At 47.7% G+C, this 12,499-nt stretch overlaps 1 protein-coding gene across 1 annotated transcript; it reads right to left on the bottom strand.

Moving 5' to 3' along the window:
• Nucleotides 1–2,525: 2,525 nt before the first annotated feature.
• On the bottom strand, nucleotides 2,526–3,234 carry LOC123178855 (calmodulin-like protein 3). Its single transcript, XM_044591508.1, has one exon. The coding sequence runs from the start codon at nucleotides 3,191–3,193 to the stop codon at nucleotides 2,633–2,635; it is 561 nt and encodes a 186-aa protein (XP_044447443.1). The 5' UTR covers nucleotides 3,194–3,234; the 3' UTR covers nucleotides 2,526–2,632.
• Nucleotides 3,235–12,499: the final 9,265 nt, after the last annotated feature.

The raw sequence follows: 12,499 nt of genomic DNA, 5'->3' as shown, positions 1-12,499 counted from the left end.
GAACGTACTTGGGCCCGGGATGATCCCCTAGAAGCGCAGGCCGCCGAATCACTATATCTTCACCATGGTGTCGATGAAAGATTTCACCTCCGCAAAGAATCAAACCAACAAAAAAGCTTGAAAATAGCAATATAAACTTATCAGATCCGAATAATCGAATCCGCGAGGACGGAAAACTTTCTAACCTCATGGCATTGTCAAAAGACTGAGAGGAAGTTTATTCTCACAAAACTATGATGATCACTAGGCATTGACGAAGAACATAGAGGTCTTGAAGATCCGAGGTCCCCCCACCTCTTAGCGCCAAGATGGCAGTTGGAGGCGAGGGGACCAAAATTTCTCAGATGGCGGCGACAACGGCGGCACGAGAAACCCTGATTTTTCTCTCTCTATTCTATCCTACTTTAAAATGACGTAAAAGTTCTATCGTCCGCTCGCCCTTTGTTGAACCTTACTTACCCCCCCCCCCCCCCACCACCCACATCCATTCATTTTGAGTTTTTAACCTCCCACCACTGATTTTTCACACCAGTTTTTCATGAAAACCGCTTCAATTGGCTCACTTCTTATTGACTTATCTTATCTCTTCCTATCCCACTTAAAAAAATACGTAAGGTTCTGTTAGTCGTCCAACCTTACCTTCACTCACGCTCTCCCTTTGTTTTGATTTTTTCCCTCCCACTTCTGATTTTGTGCACCGGTTTCACACGAAAATCACTTCAACTGCCTCACCTCTTATTGACTGACCAAATCAAATAATATTTTCTTTGGTAAGCCACTAAATACTTACCCAATAAGTGTTTAACAAATACAATAATGCCCATGTTGTAACATACGTGCAATTATCTAGTAAATAAAATGGGTGCTAACACTTGCATGCGTACACCTACCTGACTCGTGTAAATATCATTTGATACATGTTTATTTCGTCCTAGTAATATAATTCACTACGAGTTTGAGTCGGATCAAATCCATCAAATATCTCTCCTACTTAAAAAAGACGCAAGGTCCTGTTGTCCGCTTGTTCTTCGTCCAACCTTATATGTTTAAGGGTGAGGAAATTCATTGAACACATTGTGGATCCAAAGGCGATGCAAACTAGAGGAAGTGGTGGCTGGTCGGGGAAGGTCCAGTGAGCTCGGGAAGTATAGTTGGGAGAGGTGGTCGGGTCAGCGTGTAGAGGCGGCCTGGCGAGGCGGCTAGGATTACGTGGCAGTGGGGCGAGATGCTGCGATGGCGGGGCTACAGAGAGTTGAGGCGGTGCGGCTGGTCGGGGAAGGTCCAGTGAGCTCGGGAAGTATAGTTGGGAGAGGTGGTCGGGTCAGCGTGTAGAGGCGGCCTGGCGAGGCGGCTAGGATTACGTGGCAGTGGGGCGAGATGCTGCGATGGCGGGGCTACAGAGAGTTGAGGCGGTGCGGCCGGGAGGTGGGGCAAGGCGGTGGACTGCCACCAATAAAGATTTGGGTCGTCTGCTGGGCCGCGGCTCGCCCACGGGCGTGGAGGTGGACGTGGTTCAGCTGTTGCCTCCTGCCAGTATGAGGGGAAAGTTATGGACGGCCCATTTCCCCTAGATAGAGGCGAGCTTGGGTTGATTATAAGTGGTCCTCTGATTTTTATTTCTCGTTTATGGGATATGTTGGAGCAGGTTTTTTGGCCCAACTCCCTCTATGCCAGTTTTTAGTCAGGGAAAGGGGATTTATTGAAGATGCTCTGATGGCACATTTTACTTCAAATATCGTTTGACACATGTTTCTTTTGTCCTAGTAAGACGATTGACCGTGAGTTTGAGTTTAATCACCTTCATCAAATATGTTGTGAAATCACAGGTTATGGGATGGCAGTACATAATAATTACCAGGTAGAAATTTCTTAATTTTCAGGCCAAAAGGTCGATTCATGTCCTACTGAAGTATCCATAACTTCATTTCCTTCTATTAATTTCTATACAGTCGATGCATGTAGAGCAAAGCTTTTCCATATAATGAATTGACACGTTTGGCATAACTGTTACCTTTCGTGCTCTTAGATAGTGACCTATAATTTCTCTTTTCCATTTCTTGTTGGACTGACATAGGGGGGCGGCAACATGCAGGTAAGCAAATGCATGTCCTTTTCTTGGTTTGTAAGCGCCGCATATACTCATGCACATTCACACATCATGCACCATGTGCCAAAGAACAGGAATTGGAATCCAAATTCTCTTCTATGTTTTTAATCCGCAGTTTACTTCTTTATTCACAACATAAACTACCCTTTTGCTTCATTAGATTTACCCTGCAAATTATCAATGCCAGATCACATCAATCTACGGCACTAGTTCTGACAGTGTTTTTTTACATAGCATCCCATACACTTGGAGGGGTAAATGGACAAAACCAAAGGCTATCGAGACAAACTCGAAACTTTAGAGAGTAAAACGTTGGCGTTTTCCTACTTTATGTATGAGCTGTTTGGTAGCGAGATGCAATGTTTGATACTTTACATATTTGCCAAATTGTTTGGCCCAAAATAGTGCGAACAAATAGTGAGGTCAAAACCTTAATTAAATGCCAAAAAGTTGCATACTGACACACATTGTTCATACAACTGTTTATAACGGCTTATTTTACACAAACAAAAACATTCTATTTAACTAAACGGCATTCTCCATCATCTTTCTAAACTCTATGAAGCTAATCTTACCATCTCCATCCTCATCGAAGGGGCGGATCATCCTCACACAGTCCTCATACATGGCCCCTTCTTTCAACCCAAGCCTCCTCATCACGTTCCACAACCCACCGGCGCATATGAACCCGTCCTCATCACGGTCGAAAACACAGAAGGCCTCCTCCAGCTCACCCTTGCTCGCTTGCTTACCGTCCAACAACTCATCTACGACACTAATTCCTTCACACCCTTGGTACCTCCAGCCGGTAAGACCTAGCCTCGCCGTGACAAATTCTATGTCACGAGATGTTAATCCTCCACCGCCAGTTACTTTCGCCGGCGATGCGGGGCTATCATCAAGCACCACAGAGTCGACGACGAGGGTGTCATCATGCGCTAGGTATTTTGTAAGTGTGTGCAAGAAGCTCCAGATCTTTTTGCTTACCAGGATGACATCTATGATCAATGGCCCCAAGATCAACATCAGGAGAGAAGACACCAGCGTGATTAGGACGTTTTGATCCATCATCACCATCGCCCACATGAAAAAAGAGAGAGAATGCAATCTATGTAGCTTGATATAGGCTGTGGTTTCAAATGGAACATTTTCCAGGCTCATAGGCATTGGCATGTATATATAGCCGGCCGGTCCATGACTACTTGGGATATGTATCATTGGAAGACCATTTCATCATCAATTGGGAGAAATTCATAGGAAGTTGGATATCTTATTTATTGTTCTTCTTGTCCTTTCCTGAGCACTATTTCACATATACCAGAGATGACTTCAGAAGGCTAAGGTTTGACCCTGTGAACGAAACTTCCTGGAAATCTCTTGACATATAGGATAGCACCAATGAAACTTCCTTGAAATTTCATGGCCTATAGGTCACCACCGAAAGTTGTTGGTTCATCACCTCCAACAAGAATGAGACGTTGGGAGTATTAATGCTACAAAACAAATGGCCATAGCATTTTTATGATATGGTGACATTATGAGCATCACAATATTTATTAATTAAGAATAAAATGTACTCCCTCTGTTCCTAAATATAAGTCTTTGTAGAAATTTCACTATAGACTACATACGGAGCAAAATGAGTGTATCTACACTTAAAATGCATCTATATACATCCGTATGTGGCTCATAATGAAATATTTACTGTTATGGCCGGTTTAGCTAGGCCCATAGGGCAGTAGTTAGGGGCTTGGCCCACAAGTTATCTTAGGTTAATTCTTATGCAAGTTATCTTAGGTTAATTCTTATGCAAGTTATCTAGGTTATAAATATAGGTTGTAAGACTCTTTTGGAATTAAGCAATAAGAAGAATATTATCTCTATTGCCTGGCTCCCAGAGGAGCCGGAACCCTAGCCGCCGCCGCCATCCTCCTTCCTCGCGACGGCGCCAACGCGCCGGAGCTCGCGTCCTCGCCCTCAACCTCCGCTGTTCTGCCCTTATAACCCAAGGAGTAGAGCCGGTAGGAACCCTAGTCCTACCAATTTGGTATCAGATACCTGGGTTTCGACCATGTCATCACCACCATCGCCGTCGCTGCCCCTTACCACCACCGCCGCCGCCGCGTCATCTCCGATCGCCACGGGGCCGCTGGCCCTTCCGTCGGCGCCGCTGGATCTCATCTCCGACGCGTCCACCGGCCTGCTGCCGCCCCCCGTCAGCACTATGCCACCAGCTCCATCGACTTTGCCGGCCCAATACTCCCGGGAGGCCATGGCCGGTGTCCTCAATGACCTGGTCGTCGCGGTCCAGGGCATCCGGCTTTACCTGGCCAGCCCGTACGGGCCGTCACCGCCGCTTCCGCCGCCCGTGCCCTCCGGACCGCCGGCTCTTCCGTGGTACGCGGTGCCCGCGGCCCTCGCCGGAGGCTACCCGACGCTACCGCCGCCGTCCGCTCCAGCGCCGGCCTGGCCGCAGTGGCCCGCGCCAGCGCCCGCGGCGCTACCCACGGCTGCCGCGCCCGCCCCAGCCCCGTGGCCGGTCTGGCCCGCGCCGGTTCCGTCCGCGCCGGCTGTGCCGGCCCACACGGCCGCGGCTGCTGCGCCCGCCCCAGCCCCGTGGCCGGTCTGGCCCGCGCCGGTTCCGTCCGCGCCGGCTGCGCCAGCCCACACGCCATCACCGCCACCCAGCGCCGACCTGAGTCAGGCCACTCCAGGCGGGCTCCCGATCCAGTAGGTGCGGTTTCCACCGTCGCCTTCTCCGATTCCTGCCTGTCTCACCGGGACATCGGCACCGCCAGTCTACACGGAGGCCGGGGACCCACCGGTACCCACGCTGCAGTCTGGGGCCTCGTCCGGCTCCGCGGGGGCCTATGACGGTCTCTCCACCGTTGACCGGGCGCCGTCATCATCACTGCAACGCACCGCCGAGCCGGTCGGCCATGGCGCGCCGACCCAGACGCCACCACGGTTCGCCAAGATCGACTTCGCCACTTACGACGGCACAGAGGACCCGCTTAACTGGCTCAACCAGTGCGAGCAGTTTTTCCGTGGACAGCGCACACTCGCGTCGGAGCGCACTTGGCTAGCATCCTACCACCTCCGCGGTGCAGCCCAGACCTGGTACTACGCCCTCGAGCAGGATGAGGGCGGCATGCCCCCTTGGGAGCGCTTCCGTGAGCTCTGCCTCCTTCGTTTTGGGTCCCCGATCCGCGGGAGCCGCCTGGCGGAGCTAGGCCGCCTTCCCTTCACCTCCACGGTTCAGGACTTCGCCGACCGTTTCCAGGCCCTGGCATGCCACGCGTCGGGCGTGACGGCGCAGCAGCGGGCCGACCTCTTTGTCGGTGGACTTCCGGATCACATCCGCGTGGACGTGGAGCTTCAGGGACCCCAGGATATCCAGACGGCCATGTACTATGCCCGCGCGTTCGAGCGCCGCGCGGTGGCCGTCCAGCGGGAGTCACCGTCCCGGGACACTGGGTCGCTACCCTGGCCAGATCCCGCTCCGGGTCGGCCTGTTCAGGCTTCAGCGGCACCCCTCGCCGCGACCGCGGCGCGCCCGTTCCACCGGCTCACCTCGGCCGAGCTACTCGAGCGTCGCCGCCAAGGGTTGTGCTTCAACTGCGACGAGCCCTACACGCTCGGCCACGCCTGCCCGCGACTCTTCTACCTGGAGGTTGCAGACTACATTCCGGAGGACGCCGTCGCCGCCGACCTTGCCGCCCCAGCTGTCGCGAAGGTGTTTGACGCTGGTTGATCATCTCGAGCAGTTCAGCAAGCGCTTCCCCACCTTACAGCTCGAGGACGAGCTGTTTGTGCAGGCGGGGAGAAGTGTTATGGCCGGTTTAGCTAGGCCCACAGGGCAGTAGTTAGGGGCTTGGCCCACAAGTTATCTTAGGTTAATTCTTATGCAAGTTATCTTAGGTTAATTCTTATGCAAGTTATCTAGGTTATAAATATAGGTTGTAAGACTCTTTTGGAATTAAGCAATAAGAAGAATATTATCTCTATTGCCCGGCTCCCAGAGGAGCCGGAACCCTAGCCGCCTCTAACTCTAGCCGCCGCCGCCATCCTCCTTCCTCGCGACGGCGCCAACGCCGGAGCTCGCGTCCTCGCCCTCAACCTCCGCTGTTCTGCCCTTATAACCTAAGGAGTGGAGCCTGTAGGGACCCTAGTCCTACCAATTACAAAAACTTATATTTAGGAATGGAGCGAGTAGTGATCATGATATCTTTTCAAGATATTCTTGGGCACCACTCACCCGGTCCACTTTATTTTTAGAATCCCCCAGTCCACCTGTAGAGGGTACAACTCCATTCCATCACAGAAGAAAAAGAAGTTTCTCCTTTTTGTGTGTGAGTGTGTGTGTGAAACTTGTAATTGCTCAGAAACAGGCCGGATGAAACTCGGTCCAACTTTTCGGCTCAATCGCAGTCTGCTACTTCCCACCCAATGTACAACAGATAACAGTGGATGTTCACTTTTCAGAGTCGTCAACCGCATGATTGACCCGCTTTCTGGCCGCCTTAAGTCCTTCAACGATTAATATTGAGTAGTTCATGGTGTGTGAAGGCCACCGTGTTGCTCCAACATAAATATACAAAATGAGATTTTTTTTAAATAAAAACGTACTTTTTAGTAATATTTATTATGCACGAAAAATTTCGAATTTTTTTCCCACATTCTCACCCACATTCTAGTAAGAATGTTTTGTTGAGCTGCCAAATTTGAAGTTCATATGCTGTTTTATATGGGAGAAACAAAAATGATAAAAGTACCTGCACGAATCGCGATGCAAAAATAAGTGGCTAGAAAAGGGGGTGTCCTAAAGGATGAGGATTTAGAGCTCTCGTGTGCTCCGCACCCCTATACGTACAATACCAGAAAAAAATACCAAGAAATTTAAAAAAAAATTGGGATTTGGGGATATCAAACGTGGGTACCCGATGTACTTCCGTCTGAAATTTGATGAAAAAATACCTGAAAACGTATTCGCGGCAAAAAGACAAATTTTTTTATGTATAGCAAAACATTGTTTGGGTACATTTTTTTCCGGGCAGTAATTCCTTCGCCACTGATACGTTTTTTGGTATTTTTTCACGAAATTCACATGGAAGTAGATTGGGAAACCAGGTTTGACATCCCGAAATTTTGGATTTTTTGATTTTCTGGGAATTTTTTATGAATATTTTTCGTATAGGGGTGCGGAGCACCTGAGAGCTCCTGTGTATTTTCCATGTCCTGAAGCCTATGCTCTACAATATGTTTATCAGGCCATCAGGGTTAGCATTGTACTTTCGGTGTGCTTCGTTAACTAGTTTTTTTTAGCCGATGCTCCTCAGTAACGATAGTGTATGACTGACAGAAACGTCTTATATTGCTTCTGCAGCTATCAATTTAACAAATAATGGACATTGAAGAAATATGCGAAGAAAAGCCCAATTCGTTGTTTAAGGATGCTCGCGTACTGATGCTGCAAGGTGATTATATTGAAGAGGGACTTCAACTTTCAGTTGGGATGTTGCATGACAATGGATGCCTGTTGTCGACTCGCTCTCAGGTTGGTTGGCAAGGACCGTACTTTCTTGTCCTGAACCTGATGGCACTCGTACATGTTTCTGCATATACACACAAGTCTTGAACTCAATAGAAGAGAAGAAAATAGAGAGAACTGACAAGGCAATAGCAGCATATAGGAAGGAAGGAATGCAGATTTAACAAGATGGCATTGTAGCCACAGCACTGGGCCGCAATAAGCGCAACTCACCAGATGGCTGAACTTAATCCCTCAAACCTTCTCCCTATCTCAAAAACACAAATGTTTTGAGGTATTAAAGTTTTCTTGAGCTAGCAGATCCCCTAAAACTTAAACCCCCATATTTATATTTGGCTCACACAATTCATCAAACGCGTACACTACAACATACACATAAGCAGTTATCGAGGAAACTAGCTCTAGCAAAATGCATTGGACAAGCTGGCCGTGCCCAAATTTACTTTTCTGAAACAAAGTAACCGTCGACCCAACTAGTTGCCAGGGAATGCACTGGATCTCTTTCAGTAAAAGCAGCAGGATCGCAGCCATGTGTAAGGATCAGTTTGAGTTCAATTCAATAGATGATGGCGAGGGCTTCCTTTCCCCTCGCGGGAAAAAGCTTAGAATCATGCTGGAGAGTTATGTTCAGGACGCTTATAGAGGATAGTCCAAAGCTTCATGCCTTGACGGATCGTCAAAGCACCGGAGAGGCGAATCCTTCACCTCCCGATGGATGGTTTCGACTCAAGGCTGAACGCAACGATTATACGCTTCGACTTGCAAGAGATCCAGAAGCATCTACTGGCGAAGCCGCTTGCCAAAGATCGCGTGCTGGAGGCGATCGGCAAGATCACATCTTCCTGGGCTGCTTAGAACAAGGGATCAGCTCCGACCGAAATACAGAGGTTGATGTCCCTTCTTGAGGGACTGTCAAAGATCCTCAATGGCAAGGCAGCCCCAACAGATGAACTGAGCGAGGATACTCTGAAACTTGCTGGCGAAGAAACTCGCCCTTTGGCACCGCAGCTTAAGGATGTATGCTTGAAAGCGGCAGAAAAAATGGATCTTTTTAACCAGGAGGGTCCGCCTTGGAGAAGCAGCTCTTAGGCTAGCCTTCAAATGGACCAAGAGCAAGAGGTGGAGAAGCTCAAAGTGCTCGTGGCAGAGGTGCGGAAGAAAGTAGAAGCGACTCGCGGCGCAACGGTGGAGCCAGTGCTGACCACGTCCAATCTTGATAACGCGGCGACGTGCGTCATGCACAGTTGAAACACAGGGTTTAGGGTTTTGCGTGGGTGGTTGACATCCAGCCTCAAGTCTCAATATATAGATGATCACAATTACAATTACATACGTATATAAATACATGTACAAGGACAATATACTAGACCCTACTTTACATGCCCCCTCAATCTGAACTACATACAAGATTCAGATTGGTTCTAAAACGGTCTAGCATCTGTCTAGTAGCGGGTTTAGTAAATACATCCGCTAACTGATCATCTGTAGAAATAAACCTGACTTCCAGTTCACAAGCAGCTACTCGTTCTCTCACAAAGTGGAAATCAATCTCAATGTGTTTGGTCCGAGCATGAAACACTGGATTCCCGTCAGGAGTGCGCTGCCGTGGGACTCCAAGTTCTGTGAGAACTGAGTCTATCCAAATGGCTTGAGCCGCGTCATTGGCCAATGCCTTATACTCTGCCTCGGTGCTTGATCTCGAGACTGTGGGTTGCTTCTTCGAGCTCCAAGATACAAGGTTAGGTCCAACAAATATAGCAAAACCACCAGTGGAGCGCCTATTGTTGGGGAACGTAGTAATTTCAAAAAAATTCCTACGCACACGCAAGATCATGGTGATGCATAGCAACGAGAGGGGAGAGTGTTGTCCATGTACCCTCGTAGACCGAAAGCGGAAGCGTTAGCACAACGCGGTTGATGTAGTCGTACGTCTTCACGATCCGACCGATCAAGTACCGAACGCACGGCACCTCCGAGTTTAGCACACGTTCAGCCCGATGACGTCCCTCGAACTCCGATCCAGCCGAGTGTTGAGGGAGAATTTCATCAGCACGACGGCGTGGTGACGATGATGATGTTCTACCGATGCAGGGCTTCGCCTAAGCACCGCTACAGTATTATCGAGGTGAACTATGGTGGAGGGGGGCACCGCACACGGCTAAAAGATCAACAGATCAATTGTTGTGTCTCTAGGGTGCCCCTGCCCCCGTATATAAAGGAGCAAGGGGGGGAGGTGCGGCCGGCCAGGAGGAGGCGTGCCAGGAGGAGTCCTACTCCCACCGGGAGTAGGACTCGCTCCCTTCCTTGTTGGATTAGGAGAAGGGCGAAGGAGGAAGAGGAGAAGAAGGAAAGGGGGGGCGCCCCCCCTCCTTGTCCAATTCGGACTAGAGGGGGACGGGGCGCGCGACTTGCCCTGGCCACCCCTCCTCTTCTCCACTAAGGCCCACTATGGCCCATTAAACCCCCGGGGGTTCCGGTAACCCCTCCGGTACTCCGGTAAAATCCCGATTTCACCCGGAACACTTCCGATATCCAAATATAGGCTTCCAATATATCAATCTTCATGTCTCGACCATTTCGAGACTCCTCGTCATGTTCGTGATCACATCCGGGACTCCGAACAACCTTCGGTACATCAAAACTCATAAACTCATAATATAACCGTCATCGAAACTTTAAGCGTGCGGACCCTACGGGTTCGAGAACTATGTAGACATGGCCGAGACACGTCTCCGGTCAATAACCAATAGGGGAACCTGGATGCTCATATTGGCTCCCACATATTCTACGAAGATCTTTATCGGTCAAACCGCATAACAACATACGTTGTTCCCTTTGTCATCGGTATGTTACTTGCCCGAGATTCGCTCGTCGGTATCTCAATACCTAGTTCAATCTCGTTACCGGCAAGTCTCTTTACTCGTTCCGTAATACATCATCCCACAACTAACTCATTAGTTGCAATGCTTGCAAGGCTTAAGTGATGTGCATTACCGAGTGGGCCCAGAGATACCTCTCCGACAATCAGAGTGACAAATCCTAATCTCGAAATATGCCAACCCAACAAGTACCTTCGGAGACACCTGTAGAGCACCTTTATAATCACCCAGTTATGTTGTGAGGTTTGGTAGCACACAAAGTGTTCCTCCGGTAAACGGGAGTTGCATAATCTCATAGTCATAGGAACATGTATAAGTCATGAAGAAAGCAATAGCAACATACTAAACGATCGAGTGCTAAGCTAACGGAATGGGTCAAGTCAATCACATCATTCTCCTAATGATGTGTTCCCGTTAATCAAATGGCAACTCATGTCAATGGCTAGGAAACATAACCATCTTTGATCAACGAGCTAGTCAAGTAGAGGCATACTAGTGACACTCTGTTTGTCTATGTATTCACACATGTATTATGTTTCCGGTTAATACAATTCTAGCATGAATAATAAACATTTATCATGATTTAAGGAAATAAATAATAACTTTATTATTGCCTCTAGGGCATATTTCCTTCAGTCTCCCACTTGCACTAGAGTCAATAATCTAGTTCACATCACCATGTGATTTAATACCAATAGCTCACATCACCATGTGATTAACACCCATAGTTCACATCGTCATGTGACCAACACCCAAAGGGTTTACTAGAGTCAATAATCTAGTTCACATTGCTATGTGATTAACACCCAAAGAGTACTAAGGTGTGATCATGTTTTGCTTGTGAGAGAGGTTTAGTCAACGGGTCTGCCACATTTAGATCCGTATGTATTTTGCAAATTTCTATGTAATCAATGCTCTGCACGGAGCTACTCTAGCCAGTTGCTCCCACTTTCAATATGTATCTAGATTGAGACTTAGAGTCATCTGGATCAGTGTCAAAATTTGCATCGACGTAACCCTTTACGACGAACCTTTTTGTGACCTCCATAATCGAGAAACATATCCTTATTCCACTAAGGATAATTTTGTCCGCTGTCCAGTGATCTACTCCTAGATCATTATTGTACTCCCTTGCCAAGATCAGTGTAGGGTATACAATAGATCTGATACACATCATGGCATACTTTATAGAACCTATGGCTGAGGCACAGGGAATGACTTTCAATCTCTTTCTATCTTCTTCCGTGGTCGGGTTTTAAGTCTTACTCAATTTCACACCTTGTAACACAGGCAAGAACTCTTTCTTTGACTGTTCCATTTTGAACTACTTCAAAATCTTGTCAAGGTACGTACTCATTGAAAAATCTTATCAAGCTTCTTGATCTATCTCTATAGATCTTGATGCTCAATATGTAAGCAGCTTCACCAAAGTCCTTCATTGAAAAACTCTTATTCAAACACTCTTTATGCTTTCCAGAAAATTCTACATCATTTCCGATTAACAATATGTCATTCATATATACTTATCAGAAATGCTGTAGTGCTCCCACTCACTTTCTTTTAAATACATGCTTCACCGCAAGTCTGTACAAAACTATATGCTTTGATCATTTTATCAAAGCGTATATTCCAACTCCGAGATGGTTTGCACCAGTCCATAGATGGATCGCTGGAGCTTTGCATATTTTGTTAGCACCTTTAGGATTGACAAAACCTTCTAGTTGCATCGTATACAACTTTTATTTAATAAATCCATTAAGGAATGCAGTTTTGTTTATCCATTTGCCAGATTTCATAAAATGCGGCAATTGCTAACATGATTCGGACAGACTTAAGCATAGATACGAGTGAGAAACTCTCATCATAGTCAACACCTTGAACTTGTCGAAAACCTTTTGCGACAATTCTAGCTTTGTAGATAGTAACACTACTATCAGCGTTCGTCTTCCTCTTGAAGATCCA

Source organism: Triticum aestivum, chromosome 1D (genome assembly GCF_018294505.1).
Source record: "Triticum aestivum cultivar Chinese Spring chromosome 1D, IWGSC CS RefSeq v2.1, whole genome shotgun sequence".
Lineage (NCBI taxonomy): Eukaryota > Viridiplantae > Streptophyta > Magnoliopsida > Poales > Poaceae > Triticum > Triticum aestivum.
The sequence above is the reverse complement of the archived record's forward strand: the minus strand, read 5'-3'. Positions and strand labels throughout refer to the sequence as shown.